Raw genomic sequence first — 17,386 nt, forward strand, 5'->3', positions numbered from 1 at the left:
TAGAAGCAATAATTTGTTTATGCTAGAGAATGTCTGTCTTCTGGTGACCCACAACTCTGATTCAAACCCACAATGTAAGGATAAATTTCTCCATATCAGAACAGAAACTGATGATGAGCATGCAAATTTAAATCTCGCTTCTAAAGGATGGGGGTGAAGAATTCTTGCTTCAGAGTTACAAAATAGCTGTACAGAGGTTAAATCAGACTTACATATTCATCATACATTGTTAAATAGTCCCATGCAAAATTACTTTCCTCTTATTTGTGGAATGCATGTTGTACACATGGCCTCATCTAATCTTATGCCACTTTGCAAAGCAAAAAATAATTTCATTTCCAGAGGATGGAGCAGCCTTCAGTTATACAAGTTAAAGGATATGTGCTGCAGTTCGTAAGGAGTGCATGTACATTATAAATTCATGTAATTGCTCTACAGAGATGCTGATCCTAATTAAGATTTCATTGGCTTTTTCACTGAAAACAGTTAAAATTGCCTAATTAAGCATGAAAAAATGAATAAAAAAATTAAATGAAGACTTTACAGAAGTAAACCAAGTTTCTGCCAAGTTTTAACTCACCTATAAGCCTGGGAGGGGTTTTATCCTCTTCAACTGAGACAAGGAAGGGAGTTCTGAGGGGCTAAAGTCTTGGTCAGGTGGTACTTGTCCATTTGTGGTATAGGCAACTTGTCCATTTTGTGGGTCTGAGGTGTATCACATAGTTTAGTACAGTACAACTCTGAGTATGTTAGTTTGGGACTTTCTTTTCTGAAAATTATGCTATCCAAAAAGGCTTCTGAAGAAGGGATGCAAACAAAGCAGAAGACAGGACAGAGGACTAGTAGAAACAAGGAAACCAAATGCGCAAGGTAAATGAAGTGAGATCCTCTGAGTCTCCTGGGTCTTGGCATATCTCTTTTCCCCCACTTTCTATTTCCTGATGTCATGCTTATTTTTCCAGTTCACTTCTCTTTTCTCTTCATTCCTCCTGAGGAATGCTTTCTACTTCATTATTTCCACAGATTTTAACTTTGTTCTTCAGTCACTTTATAAGCATACACAACATTAATATGTTGCATATTAATACAGCATAGCCAGTTTCTGAAATTTCATACCTTAAACTGTCTCCGAATGCAGCATTAGAGACGTAGATGGACACCGTGTACAGTTTCCCTGTCTGCTGCATGGAATGAGCTAAAAATGGTGTTGATGTACTTTCACAACTTCTGTATAGCTGGGAATTTAGGGAACAAAGTGTGACAAGTGTGAGGGTTTGGCTACTAAAACTTACATATTGATGTGGATATTAGCATCACCACTAAAGACAGTTTCTGTAATTTCTAGTTGTGCTGTCACGTGAGTAATACTAAATTAACTAATATGTGTGTGAGGGTTCTCTGACATATGAATAAAATGTTGTCTTTATGAAATATGTAAAGCTTACATGGATACATGAATAAATTTTCATTTTGTAGGTGCCTTTAGATAGTAAAAAAGTAGGGTTTTTTTCTGATTCTTCCTTTTATTGTCCTGACAGTACAAACAAGTGGAACAGTACATGTCATTCCACAAGTTACCTGCTGAAATGCGCCAGAAGATCCATGATTACTATGAGCACCGCTACCAAGGCAAGATCTTCGATGAAGAAAACATTTTGAATGAGCTCAATGATCCCCTCAGGGAGGTAAGATTAAAATATTTGAGTAGTTCTTCATGGTACAGAAAACTTTCCTGTCTTTGCTGTTTCTGTGTTGAAATGCTCTTTCTGATTCTATTATGTAACATTTAATCTCATTTGACCTAGTCAATGAATGACCGGGAGAATGAACTTTGTATTAGATCGACACAAAGAAATAAGCAGATGTACACTCTATTCTGAACCAGTCTGTCAGAGTTACTGCCACACAAGGATGTCAAAGAGTAAAATCCCATCGTTAATTGTTGAGAGAAACTCATGGTTTTCTGCCATTCTTTAGAATAGAGAGGCACTGGACTAGAATAGTCCTGGATGAAAGATTTTTTCTGCTCTCCCTACTTGCTAACCACGCATCTGTGCAGATGAAACCACTGAAAGCCACCAGTGAAGGGAGAACTGCTTTGTTTGATTCTGTGAAGTAACATCATTGGTTAAGATGGTCTTTACTTGAGATGGGGAAGCTGGAATATGATATACAAGCCATTAAAAATCTCTTTTGTTAAAACTGTAGTCTGTATTCCAGTTTGGGGGTTTATGTCATGTCATGTCATGTCTGGAAGCAAGGTGCTTTTGTGGGAGGAAGGCAGCATTCATCTTGTTGTAATAGAGGTAGCTGCTTAATAGGAATATAAATCTGACTCTCTTCTGTTGATTGGTGCTCATGCCTGACCTACTCAAGGATGTTTGTGTTATCAGTTGGCCGATACCCTCTACTGAAAGGAGGAAAAAAAAAAAACCAGAGAAGAATGAAGTTGAATAATTTAGAGAAGAAAGCATAAACAGGGAAAAGAGAAAAGAAAGAAGAAAAGGGGACAATAAAGGAGGAGCAATCTGATAGGTGATGAAACCTGTGTAATTTTCAGTGATACCAAGTAATGCTTTTTAGTATCCTCTGCTATGGGACGAGTGGTGCTAAATATATGCCTGTGTGTACATCTATATATATATATATTTGTATATAATATATAAAAACCCACCCAACAGAGCACAGGATGACGTCTGTACTTTTGGAAAGATATGTCAAGGTTGGGGTTTTTTTAACAAGTTTCATGGCATGAGAAGAGCATAGGTCTGTGATGTGTTCTCTGTATCATTGAATCCTGCTTTTTGTTGTGAAGGGAAAACATGTCATACAATCCATTGCCAAAATCAATCAAGCTCCATATTTAAAACAGTTATAAGAAACAATGCCTTGTGCATTCATGGGCTCTGAGGGCAGCTGGCACAGTTTTGCCATGTCTGTGTTACAAAAGTCCAATAGTGGCCTCCCTTCTTACAAACTGCCAGCTGGGAACAGTGAACAGTGCCCCAAATTGCTGGGTCATTGCTAGATGGTTCAAGTCAAAATCAGGCCAAACCATGATTGTTCTAACAATTTAACAGTACAGCTGACTGAATTCCAGTGCCTGGGCCAATTAATTCCCTAACATAAATGTAGCCAGAGTCCTTTCATTACATTGTGAATTTGTAAGTGTTTTGGAGGGCAGGTGGAGGGCTCTGGCTTCTGCACTGCCTCTGCCAGTTTACCCTGTGGCTCCCCTCAGTAGCTTTTGACATGTCACGAGGAGAATGTACTATAAAAAACTATCATGTAGGACAGGAAAAGTGTGGGAATTATCCCTAGAGAACAGTGACAGTCAGAACATGAAACTTAACCAGTATGGAGCTTTTGTTTTGTTAAAGGAACAGAAGCATGTACAGACACATCAGTCACTGACATCAGAAACAGTTGCATCTATTTCCGCTTTTAAGGAAAGCATTTCTCCATAAATGAAGTCTACTACCCTTCCATTGCAAAATCTTCTTTTACTAACAACAGTTTGCAGTTATGGCACGCTGATTACCCATCTTTTCCTCCTTCCCTCCTTGTTTCCTCCCTCGCTCTCTGCCTCCCTCCCTCCCTCCACTAGTTCTATCCCCTTTCCTTCCTTTTTTCTTATTGCTTAAGAGCAGCAAGGCAAATCTGGTCAAGCATAAAAAACAAAAAGCACTTCTGGGGAGAGATCAAGCATGGAAAATTTCAAAAATTAATGAGCCACTAAAAACATGGAGTAAGAACAGAATTTCGTGGAAGGAGTGGCTTCTGATTTTGCTATGATCATGCTGTACTTAGTATGTCTTCTTTGTTCTCTGTATTATATAAGAAAAATGTATTTACTCAGCTACAATCAGTTGCACACTGCCCTGATGACAACATAGTTGTTCCAGAAAAAGATCCAAAAAAAAAGAAAGTAAGAACTGGACAGTGGCAATGCCAGAACAGGTTTCCCAACAAATCTGTCCAAATTCTGGCAGCAGTTCATGCAGTGTGCCCTGAAAACACTACTTGGGTTTTTGTTTAGTTTAGCAGTTTCAAATTCTGCTTAGTTGCCACTTCAGTATGTGCAGTTTGGTAGTGCAGGTAGTGGCTTTTTGATGTTACTAATAGATGATAAATTAGAGCCTTTTAAAGGCAGAACACAATTGTTCGTATGTTGGACGAGATATTCCATCTTACGTGCCAATAACCGGACAAGGCTATAACATCCAAGTGATAGCACAGATACGCTAGCCGCATCATTCAAGAATAAATATTTACCGCATTTCTTAAGTTTTTAATAAATCCTGCATTTTATTATACTTTGAGTTTAGCATAAGGTAAGAATTAAACATTCAGAATCTCCACAGGGCACACTTAGCTTGATGAAAGTAGCTTCTGATGAAGACATTCAACTGAAACCATTATTTCCTCACTTAGAGTAAGTAGAACAAAACAAAACACACAAACTACTGCATAATTATAGCATGAATATAATCAAATATTGTAAAAAAAGGTGCAGTGTTTTCAGTTCTCCTTGTTCTTAGCCATTCGTTTACTGTATGAGCTGAAATTTTCTACAGCTAGACTCTCTTTAGGAGTGATGACCTTTTCTTGGTCCATGTTTTAAAATTTTGGCTCACTCTTTTTTAGCAGAAAAGTAATTATGCATTATATAAATATGATCATTCAACCATTAAAAATAGCTAAAGGACATAGAATTAGCAGTAAAAATCAGTGTAAAATTAATTCTTACATGATAAATACTACTAATAAAGCTCTATATGCTCATAGTAGAGGTAAGACTTTTTTGATAAAAAAAGGATGGATGTTAATTTTACTGAGCTTCTGAAAATTATGTATGGAACATTCCTAGTAGATTGGATGATTAAAATAATGAAAAGCTAAGAAAAGTTTTGATGCATATGTGTGAGTAACTAACTTTGTTGGGTAACAGAAATAGAGTCATGTTTATTGTGGGGAATTAACTAAGGCTTCATAAAAAAAGGAAAAAGAGAATCCTGACCATTTTTAAATTTTACAAGGCGCTCTCTAGGTGCTTCATAGCTAAGTAAAGCAACTGGTAGCTGACCTTTATCATTCAAGGTTAAGCTTGAATTAATAGATTCCCTTCAATGACTGGGAACTAACGTAGACACTTATTAGAAAATGGGACTTAAAAACTTTATATTCTCCCCGGTTAAGTCAGTTGCACAATTTGGGTATATTAGTCCTGCGGTAATGTAGTTAATTGGATATCCTCAGCTCTGTGCACTCAAACTGAATTAACCATGCATTGCCATATGCAGTGTGCTACTACCTGCTCAAAAGGAAAGGTGCTCTCTGATAAAAGCAAAGAATTAAAGGTTTCTTTTCATTAAATTCAGAAATTTCACTCTTACTGAAAGTCATATCCCCTTTTTCACAGTTAGACTTATCTGATAATAACTGTCCAGCCTTCTTGAGAATCAGATAGTCAGGACACTCCAGACAGTTACAATTTCGGTAGAGATGGAAGATTTTAAATTGCTTCTTCCAGGCCATGCAGGGTTGGATTTATCAAACCTATCTGTAGCTCCATACAAGTTCTGCAGCAAGTCTGAGCTAATCATCAGGCTCTCTCTGCACATACCACGCCCTCCCCCACCCCCGCAAAGAAAACTTAGCTGACTAACTCAGAAAAAAGGCTACATCTTCAAACAGCAGTTGACATGTGAAATAAATTCTGCCTTTAACAGCATTTGCAATTAACTATCTCCCTCCCTCATTTCTTGAGGTAGCAATTAGCATGTTTCCCTTGTATAGATATCATCTCTGGTTCTTCAGCAGACGGGGATACTTGTGAAGTTCTCTAAAGTTTACATTTTTTAACTCAGAGTTCTTGCCACCTATATGCTTAAACATCATTTGGCATCAGAAGGCCCTAGTCCCAAAAGTGGTCTTTATAACTGTCATGACATGAAATGGAGATAGTACAGACAACAAGGAAAAAAACCCCAAAAACCACAACCCCCCTCCCCCAAAGTCCCCACAGCTAAGAGAAATCTATTCCCAAAGGACACCTGAATTACAAAAGTTTAAAGGCATATATCATCTAAGAACAGAGTGTAAGAAAGGTCAAAGTGGCTCAGCTCTGGCATTTGTCTAAGCCACCAGCCTCACCAGCAGTGGCTGTAGGTGGATGACCATAGAAGAATGAGAACAGGGCAAGTACGGTATTTCCCTTAATGACTCTCCTAGACTCCCAATATTTTCAATTCAAGGGTTTCTCTGAGGTTGATGTGATTTGTCTACTGGGTAATCCTTAATCCATATCTCTTCCAATTACTTATTTACACTCCCATTGAATCAACGTACGCTCTCTCTGCAACCACAACATCCTTTGGCCAGGAGCACAGACCTGTACCCTGCTGCATGGGGAACCACTTCTGCATTTTGGGACTGAACCTGGCTCCTACTGTTTTTTCGTTTTGATGGCCATTAATTCCTGTAGCAAAAGTGTTAGTCCAGTCAATTCCTACCCACCCTCCACATGCCAGTTATGATTTTATAGACTTCTATGATAACATCCTTAAACTGTATGTTTTTTAAGGTAAAGACACCTATTCTACTTAATTCTTTCTTGCATGGAAGCCAGCTCACCCTCATGATCATCCTTCTTGCCATTCTCAAAACTTTTTCCTGGCTCTACTACAGCCTTTTAGAGATGAGAGCACTAGATCTGCAGGTAGCATACTGATTTTATAATAATACAAATAATTCCTTTCCTAATAATTCCTAACATTAGTTTGCTTTTTTAATCACTGCCAACCATTGAGTTTGCTTTTTAAAAATTGTAACTGTGAGCTAACTCCTAGGAGGTAATGTATACGTTATTTTATGTATTTGTCCAGGTGTATCACTTAACATTGCTCTCCATCAGTAATTTCCAACCAGCCCATAAGAAGCTGATTTTAGTTTCTTTTTAACAAGATTCTTCATCTTTACACAGTGCTGTTTCTGGAATTGAGCAGAACTCTGTGAAGTTCTTGGCCTTTGTTGTTCCCATAGGGATACTGAATATAAGTAAGTACATTATGGTACCTATTACAGCCTAATGAGTCAGGTGTAAGACTCTGAAAAAGATCCTGCAGAGTGCTTAGTGTTGCATCAAGGGTGGCATTTTGTGACAGTTCTTGTAAGGGAGGTACTGTCACAACAAAATAATGGAAAGCCTCCATTACTAGATTTATAATTGATAATAGCAATTACATCTAAGTGAAAACAGGAATAAAACCAGATCAGTTTGGTACATGTAGACAAATTGAGTATATTTTCAGAGAAACTATTTGGTCCTTTCAAAATCAATTTTAAAATTATCGATTTGGTAACCTCACTATTTTTTTCCCAGTTGTTAACCTTCTCCTTTTCCCAATTAAAACTTACTTCCTTTTTTAATATCTTTTCTTCTATTTAATATGTATCTTTAGAAATCACAAAACATTATATTCTCATTTAGACTGTACTATAATCCTATGCACAAAGGATGAAATATCTCCAGAGTTAATAGTATGAGGCCAAAACGTGGTGTGATTAGACCGTAGTAAGCTTCAATCCTTTTTAATAGTGTAGTCATTATGATTTTTGGATACAGGCCATCAAACATTAAAATAATGGTATAAAATCAAATGAGTTTATTAAAAAACAATAAAGTATCGGAGTCAATATTAAATTACTACACATTCCAAGTATTTTGCTTCCATAACAACTTACGTCCATAAATTTAGCTCATGGAAGACAGAGAGGTAATTCTTTCATTATAATCCACTGTACTTTTATGCATTTTTACATGCAGTGAACCTTGGTACAAAGCTTAAAGAGGGGAACTAGGGAAAATGCATTAGAATTATAGATGTAGTAATACTGGAACTCATTTAAGTATCTTTTTATATAGCTATATGGAGAGAGTGAATACCTCTTTATCTAGTGCATTAAAGGTTTTTTTCACATAGGCATAGATGAAATATAACTTTAGTTCATACTCTGGAGTACTGAAGTCATGAATGAATTATGCAGCATGTCAGTCTTGCAGAATAAATGCTGATATATCCAGCATTATTTATTTGACAAATGCTGGGGAAAAAAAGTATTGGTATTTTTGGAAGATCTGTGTAGGTATGCCTAAATAATAGTCTAAGTATACAAGGCTTAAGCAAAGCCTTGAAAACCTCTTACAAAGGACTATAATTAAGTATTTTAAATTAAAAATAGTAACAGATGGGCCATTTTAATGTTGGAAATGAGCAGACAATCACCAGGTGATTGGATTATTGTGTTTTAAGATGCTTTGCCCGAGTGGGTGTGACATGGTAACAAACTGTGCACACTCAAATCTGTTTCCCTGAGACCTAAGACAATGTAGTTTGATCTCCTGAACTGGGGGGGGGGGGAAGGGAGGGGGGTGTTGCACCTCGATGTATGCACATACACAAGTGTACATGCTGCAGTTGAGACACAGCTTTTGAGTTGTCAACCACTTTCATTGCTGTTGCACATATTCAAGAAACTTTGATCACAGTCCCTTCTGTGTTTGACAGGCTTTGTTAGGAATTCCATCCTGAGCTGAGACATGCTTTGGTAAATCCAAGATCTAACTGCTTCCAATAATACAGATAATAATGCACCAGCAGTTCTCAGTAGTTATGATTTTGAACAGACTTGTTACTGCACCTACGAGATTCCTGTGTCATAATTGTTTAATAATTATTTCAGACATGGCAGTTCTTTCATGAGCTCTTCAAGTATAACCCAAATTAAATCCCCAAATCTTAGTGCAGTAGTTGTCTTTCATAGAAAGGTAAGTTGTTTGAGAGAAGTACCAAACTATTTAGATGCAAACTAAACACTGTGAGAACAGCAGCTAATGCAACAGGAGTGCTGTCCCGCAGAGGAGCATTTCACACTATTACCTTATTCAGTCCGAGATCATGCTTCCAAGTGTCTGTCATGTCTCAGTTTTTAATGGACTGAAGAATTGTTCAGCTGGCTGATACCCAGGTAGTGCTAGGGGCAGTGGATTGGAAGAGTCAAGCACTTTTTTTTTTTCCCTTAATGCATTTTCTACTTAAAGCCAGGAAAGGTTACTAGATATTGGACAATGCTTACCACAGCATGTTCATTCCTATTAGGTCTGAATATGCTATTGCAATTACAGATGGCATTGCTGATTTTTAGGAGGTTAAAAATAATAACGAAGTACTTCAGATGACTTCTGAGTTAGTTCTCCTTATGTAAACACATTCTGCTAACATTGTGCTTGCTTTGCCTTAGCTAGTGTCCTCTCTAGAAGGATTTGGAAAGTTTTGGTTTATTTAGCTAAAACAGAATGATCTTTTGCCCAAATCCCTGAATTGTGACTGTGAGTCCATTACGTTAAAACAGCAGAAGTTAATGCAGGTACCTTTGTACCCTATAATTGAAGATAAATGAAAAATAAATAAATGAAAATTCTTGATGCAGGGTTGGAAACTACATGGTTTGTTTTAATTCGAGATTAGGAGATGCAGGATCTTGCTACAGAAAAGCAATCTAGTACCTGCCAGGGCTCTCCATTTTCCCATCATGGGCTTCTGCAGTAAAAAGTCATGGCACTTACATAAGGTGAGTGTGGGAAGGGGAAGGGGGAAAGCAGAGGGCAGGAGGCTGCCCTGGTCCCAGTAGAAAATGTTGTGCAGGCAAGACAGGGATGCACAGTATGGACGTGCCCACATCCTTTTCCTGTAAATCTCATCCTTGGATATGGTGAGAGGGATCATCTTCTCCTTCAGTTTTCACTGTGGAATTTAAATTCTAGATCCAGAAGCAGGCTAAAGTATTTTGAAGCATATTTGTTTGGAATTGGTAATAGTGCTGGGGGGGGGGACACGTAATACAAAAGTTTCTGTGTTGAGTGGGCACCCTTTAAATGTGCCAGCGTCCATGAAAGTCACCACAAATAAAGATTAGAGTTGTGACTCACCACCAGCAAGAGGAGATAAATACATCATGAACTGTCTGATGCAGAAGCAAAAACATGTGCCTGTTTTTATGCACTCAGTTGCACATTATGATTATGGTATTAACAGCGTACAGAACGGTACACAGCATTTCCCATGCATAAATTTGGAGTTGCCTTTTAAAAGCATGTGATCTCACAGTCAAAGACAAGGAGAACAAAAAACAACAGAGCACAAAATCTGTTCTGAATGCACATTTATGAACTTAATTTCCAGTTGGTACACTGGTGATTTAAGAAGGTAAATCTCGTTAACGCTGTGGGAGATATCCAAGTTAATCTCTGCACATCATGGCAATGCTAGATCATTGTTTTGCTTTTTTCCTAGTGCCACTTGAACAAAAAAATTGTACGTTATTTTGAAACCTGCACAGAAGTCTGTCTAATGTGTAGGTTTGGACTTCTGCTGTTACCTAGCAAACTCAATAAGCAAATACTTACAATCTTTTCTCCAAAAATTGTCTTGCAGGTAAGCCAAAAGTGAAATACTGATTTTTTTTTTGTAAAGACTTAGTGTTATCAGTTAATATGTTTAATATGATTGAAATAACCAGGGAACTGCTAAAGTCCTCTATACAGCTCCCATCAGTTAATATTTAAAGTAGGGAAACAATAACTAGACATGATTTAGGGTTTAGGAACTAACTATTAGACAATGGGGTTTTATGTTTATGTCAGAAAAGATAATGGATTGTGGTCTGATCAACAAACCTTGAAGAACAGCTTGGAACTGCCAAGACAGAGTAAGAAGAAGGTAAAAGGTAATTCCTATAAAAGGTAATTCCTACAGGGGGAGATCACGACCACCGACTCATTGACTGCCTACTCAAATGATACCACCTACTCAAAAGAGGACAATGAAAGAAGAAGACAGAGTCTGCGCACTAATTTACATGAGAGGCGAAGAAGAAAGAATCAATCATTAAGGGAAATAATAATGAATATGTATTACTTAAGTACATAAATGTGGGAATTTCTGAGACAAAGGTGTGCTGTCTTGAGACAGGCAGCCATTCATGTGCATCAATGAAATTAATTTGAAAATACCTCGACTCTGTGTGTTATTGGCTTGCACACCGTGTAAACGAACCCTGTTTGAGGAACAACATTAGTACCTGAAAAATCAGGGGTCTCCTCCTCAGTTGCAAAACAATCTTTTGAAAATGTAATGTCTTTTGATGAAAAGTCTTTATGTAAGAGGTTAAATGGAAATGGGAATTGTAAAAAAAAATTTTGGAATTACTTATAAATGGACAGATAATGAAATTTAGTATAGATATGGATGCACAAGGTATTCAATTACACTTGTTTAATTTAAAGATAGATGTCTAACACTGAAGGAACTTAGCATCTGATATTTTTAGTGGTTAACAAGAGTCTTCCTCCCCTTGGGACTAAACTACTCTGATACAAGATTGTTAGAGATGAGTGGAGTTAAAAGCTGGTGCAAAATGTGGAGTTTGACACTGTGAGTACAGGTACAGACTTCCCGGTAGCTCCTGGGCTGAGTTCAAGGCAATGTTTTTTATCCATTTTCTCTGTCTCTTTCATGATACCTTCATACAGTCCTGCTCAGTGGTAGCGCTGGGTCCTAAGCCAACCTCGGTAGGAGTAGAGCACTCATTGGCAAGGAGTTCCCCTAAGAGGATTTTAATCTCCCAGCTTGTTCTGTGGAGTCTATGTTTGTTAATTTTCTTCTGAATAAATCCATTTTTCTTTCCCTCATTTGTTAAAAGCAAAAACTCTGTGGCTGGTTGAGAGAATACTAACAAGGTGCCCTGAAGCACATACAGTTGCAAGTTTTATGAGCTGATCATTGCATGTTTGAGCACTCTGATCACTACAGTACCTTTGAAGCAATGGATGGTGCCTTGCTAGAAGGCTAAACTTTTTTGTAGATTAAACACCTGTGTGGTAATATATATTTTAAAGAAAAGCCACATTCTCTGTAATTAACAGTTCTCATTTTAGCCTGGATTGCAGTCATTAGTTAACTGTGCAACTGAAAACTATTATTTATTTCTATGTTCTCATGAATGTCACTTACCTGTATTAAAAATAAGTTTATTTCATAGTGAGGAGTTTTTCCTTGTACTAAATTGAAAATCAGGAAGATGGCTCTGTGTCTATTAAAAAAAGTAAGAAAAGAGTAGAACTACTGAGAATCATTTGAAAAATATACCTGATGAGAGCATTTTGCTGTGGGAGTTGTAACAGATTATTTGGGAAATACAGTGGCTAGTACAGACACCCACAGTCCCTGAAACAAAAATCTAGCTACTCATTATACCACTCATTGCCACACATAGTATAATCACTTGTGTGTTTATGAAAATATGAGTTTTCATCATCCACATTTCACCAAGACTAGAAAGTCTCCCATCAGTAGCAGTTGGAAATTAAATAGCTCATGCTTTTTAGCATCTGGCACAAAACAGATTCACTCCTGAGAGGAAGAGAATGCTGTCAATATTATGTGTGGACGGCTTAATATATAACAGACCTTGAAAGGAATTAAAAGGCAATGACATCTGTAGAGTAGCAGTAATGGAGGTGTATGTAGCTTGCTTTGTCATTCTCTAACACCAGATATGTTCTTCATAATATTGATACTTACAGCAATGGGACAAACTTAGAACGTGAGAAAGAGGTTAATACCCTTCCTGAGCCATTATTTAAAGTTCATGGCTGGCCTATTTTTAGGCCACCATGTGAGAAGATGTTCACTGAAAATAGATACAGATCATGTGTCCTTGCAGAATATAGAACATCGGGACATTTCATTTCCAAAGAACATAATTGGGACTGGAAGCAGAATCTTCTTTCCTCTCACCTTTTTGCTTGTAGATTATAACTTCAGTTATAGAAGCACACACTCTTACATGAGTTATATCAGCCTCTAAATATTTAACTAAATCTAATTTGAAATATAGTTCTAATGGGATGCATTAATTAGTTGAACTTCGATTTTTTACATTAAATATACAAATATGTACATTTGTACACATATAGATATGTCCATGTACACATATAAGTATATGTGTGGGAGAGCATATATATGCATATATATACACACATACATGGACTTTCAGGCACATACATGCAAACAGGTGTGTCCAAGACGTATGTTTAAGAAGAATACTATATAATACTTGTTGATATCTTTGCGTAGTACTAAGTACATACATAGCATTATTACTCCAGTATGGTGTCCTGGTTTCAGCTGGGATAGAGTTAACTGTCTTCCTAGTAGCTGGTACGGTGCTATGTTTTGAGTTCAGTATGCAAAGAATGTTGATAACGCTGATGTTTTCAGTTGTTGCTAAGTAGTGTTTAGTCTAAAGTCAAGGATTTTTCAGCCTCTCATGCCCAGCCAGCGAGAAAGCTGGAGGGGCACAAGAAGTTGGCACAGGACACAGCCAGGGCACCTGACCCAAAGTGGCCAGCGGGGTATTCCATACCGTGTGACATCACATCTAGTGTATAAACTGGGGGGAGTGGGGGCGGGGGATGGCTGCTCGGGGACTAGCTGGGTGTCGATCGGTGGGTCGTGAGCAATTGCACTGCGCATCATTTGTACATTCCAATCCTTTTATTATTGCTGTTGTCATTTTATTAGTGTTATCGTTATCATTATTCGTTTCTTCTTTTCTGTTCTATTAAACTGTTCTTATCTCAGCCCACGAGTTTTACTTCTTTTCCCGATTTTCTCCCCCATCCCACTGGGTGGGGGGTGAGTGAGTGAGCGGCTGCGCGGTGCTTAGTTGCTGGCTGGGGTTAAACCACGACATATGGTCTTTATGTTTCTTACTGTTACAGTATATCTCAACACATTTCCTATGCCACCAGTCTATGTTTATAATATATTATTTTAAAATTAACTGTAATGACAAGGGTTTTAAGGGCTGTCCTATGATATAAAATCAATATAGATAAATTTGTTCATAAAAGTAGAGATTAAGATGTAGTCTGAAGATCATTTGAAAATCTTTCTGAAAAAATCATAGGAACATAGTTCTTATGGCAATAATCCTCAGTCTGTATTTAATTCATGAAGTGAGTAATGTAATTATACTTAAATGCTATTCATGGTTAAATAAATTTAAAACTTTGGGCAAGCAGATGAACTGAAATTGTTTTGAAAAAGAATATTTAACTGATGTAAAGAACATGGCACTGACTATGCACCTGCATTCTGTGGCTGGTGAGTCTCATGCACAGATGCTAATGGCAGTTCCTGAGTGCCCTGCTGTCATCAGGCCCCCTTGCTTTTAGTGCATGTCTAGTCCTAGAGAGAAAGCACAAGCACAAATCCTTAAGGCCTTAGTGATTGCTTGCAGAGAGCAAGCACAGCATAATTACTAAATGTAGATGGCAGAAGGCTACAGGTATCTCCCTTGGTTTCTTGTTTATTATTTACATAGCCATTTCCTCTCCATGCTCCCTAGAACAAAAATTTTCAGGATATGCAAATGCTGAGGATGTCCTGTGCATCCTTGCTCTGTCAAGTCTTGACCATGATTTGGCTCCTACTTGTAATGTGACTCTTTCTTTGTTACTCTGAAACCATGTCATTATTAAGTGTGTCTGCCTACTCGATGTTTAAAGAGCCTAATACATTACTTTTACTCTAGCTGTTATTACTAATCCACATTGACTGGTCTACTCCTGCCAGTTTGCCTTCTCTTTCCTCCACATGAACTGCTATTGAGGCTGTTCTTGCTGTCACCATGCCTACTTACAATCCTCAGAATTTCTTCCACTCTTTACACCACCCATGCTATTTATGCATCTCTTTCCCCTGCAGCTACCAATATTAGCCAAAGTGGCACTCTCAAGCAAATTCTAACTTTAGGGCTGTCTAACTGTCACTCTACTAAGCTATTCCCAGAGAATTCATCTTAATTTTTACCATCCCATGATATGTCTTCTGGAGCCAGCTCTCCATGTCTGACCCTTACAACAGAGCATCATCCTCATGTTTCACTGTAAAACTGGGCCTCTAGAATCAGCGCTTTCAGTATTTTTCTACTTCTGCATGCTTGAGCTCTGGTGCAGCGGCCTGAATGTGGGTCATGAGTTCTTTACGCTCGTGTTGCAGGTTGCTGCTCACAATATAACAACACTGAGCCCTTGCGCCTGATGCCACTCCAGCACCCTTTTCAGTAGTTTCCTTTAGAATGCAAATTCAAATGGTCCCATAATTAGCTGGTCCTAGTTCACGTAGCAAAGCAGTGACGAAGGCTGATTCAGAATTAGAAAGGGATTGTGCATCCTCCTTATCTTTCTTATTCTATCCTTCTGTTATATATAGAAGTGTACATCTATAGCTGACATGGTAAATATTCTAGCACGTACACACACAGGCATTCAGGGTTCTGTCACACATTTGTCTAAGAAAGCTAAATAAATCTTCTCATTGTTTACAAATGCTCTTTTTCGCCACTTCAAGATGCAGTTTATACATAATGTAGCAATGTTTAGATTTTGTGGGTTAGATAAAGTTAGGAGTTTGCTGTTTCTCCCATATCGTAATATAGAGTAGGCCTTCATTGAATAGTTACAAATCAAATTAGATGCAAACAGAAATGTACTTAAAAACTTTAAACATAATTTCAGTGTGGATATTTCAAGCTCAGCGAACTGGGATTTATCCAGTATAATCAGTAAGATTTAATTTAAGCCACTTAATAATTTTATAGTGAGAGGCTTTGAACCAATGGGCTTTTAATTCATAATAAGAAGTAAGTGTTAACCTAGCAATTAACAAGATAACAGTATTTCTGATCCAGAGCTCTTGGAGAGCTTTAAAATAACTCAGTGAACAAATCACCACTGATTTTTAAATAACTGTTTTACTGGTTGTTGTTATTACTGTGTCAGCTAAATCATACACACATACATTTTCTTGAGAACTACCTTCTTGGTGACTCAGTTGTTTTGGCCATTTGGGTTGCAGTACACAGGGGGGATGGGATGGCAGAAGGAATTTCTTGCCTGTTGCAGAGCTCACAATAAACTCTCCGTGGAAGCATTCCTAGCTTCAATTTCTGATCCTGATCAAACAAGTACAAATCAGAAATAAGTCAAGACAAAAATTTATATCCAAGCCACAGCTTTCTATTTCTCCTAAGGCTTGTTGATTTTTTCCTGCCACCTAGTTCTTTGCTTCAGCACTTTTTTTTAGCCCCCAGTCTGCCCCCTGCTAGCTTCAAACACAGATTTTTTCCTTCCTGCTCTCATCTACAAGTTATTCTCTTCATGGCCTTCCCTTTCTTCAGCAAGAGAAACTGTATTGTTCAGGCATCACATGCTGTTCTGCATTCTGACTGACATATTTAACACAACAAAGCATCCAAATCAATATATTTTACCTAGTAAGTCACGCAAGTGTAACTCAGGCTGCCTTTGTGGAACTCCAGTGTCTCTTCCTCTTTTTCTTTCTCTCATGCACAACTACTCTTCCTTGCAATCAGGTGAATCAAACAGTGTCCTGAGAACAGTAGCACTCTTTCCAGCACTATTCTAAAACAAAACCATTTTTTTTTCCGGCAATCAGGTGAAATCTCACTGACTTTGGTGAATATAAGAAGTACTCTTCATTCAGAAAAGCTTTAAGTAGCATTTGAGGGGTTTTTTGGAAGGTTATAGTAAAAAAAAAAAAAAAAAAAGTAGCTGCCACACAGTTCCCATACAAGGTCAAACACAAATTGATTGGTGTTAGCGAGTAGTATTACTGGAGTTTCAGTACAACTGCACAAGAATGAATATAGGTTCCAGAATCATCAGATTACCAGATAGAAGAGGTGACTGGAAGCTCCAAAGACAGTAGAAAAGCAATGCTACAATAGATATTAACCTGTGAGCAAGCAGACTAGACAAAGTTTTGTAATTATTAGCAAACCCAACTTTCTCCTGTTTCTTAATCACCGTTTTAGAAAAAATGAGGTGTGCTTCATTCATTTGTACAACAAACGTGATTACTAATTCACGCCACTGTTCCATGTACTAACACAAGTTTCTGATATAGATACCAGTAGAATATGGATACTGGTAAGATTTTGTAAACTTCACATCTCTTTAGGATGCACCTTTCTGCCACAAATTGACAATACATGTGTTTAAATCTGTAGTCTCTTTGGCATAATGGGACAACTTCAATATTTCAAATGCCTTACTAAACCAAGATTTCAGTCTTAAGTGCCCCCTGCCCAAGATGCTATTTAGTAAATACTATAGTATTAGTGAGTATAACACACAAACGTAGACACACACAAATGGAAATGAAGATATTTGGTTACTCAGGGGTAGAAAATTGAAATAGTGATTGTTAAATACATTTGCAAATCACACTTTATT

At 37.6% G+C, this 17,386-nt stretch overlaps 1 protein-coding gene across 1 annotated transcript in view; it reads left to right on the forward strand.

Annotated features, from left to right (window-relative positions):
- The window catches only part of HCN1 (hyperpolarization activated cyclic nucleotide gated potassium channel 1), a 211,222-nt gene that overhangs the window by 163,485 nt on the left and 30,351 nt on the right, over window positions 1-17,386 (forward strand). Inside the window, exon 5 of the mRNA XM_030004789.2 lies at window positions 1,539-1,685. Within this exon, the coding sequence (XP_029860649.1) occupies window positions 1,539-1,685 (147 nt within the window). The remainder of the gene's footprint in view (window positions 1-1,538; window positions 1,686-17,386) is intronic.

The sequence above is a fragment of the Aquila chrysaetos genome, chromosome Z (assembly GCF_900496995.4).
Source record: "Aquila chrysaetos chrysaetos chromosome Z, bAquChr1.4, whole genome shotgun sequence".
NCBI classification, from domain to species: domain Eukaryota; kingdom Metazoa; phylum Chordata; class Aves; order Accipitriformes; family Accipitridae; genus Aquila; species Aquila chrysaetos.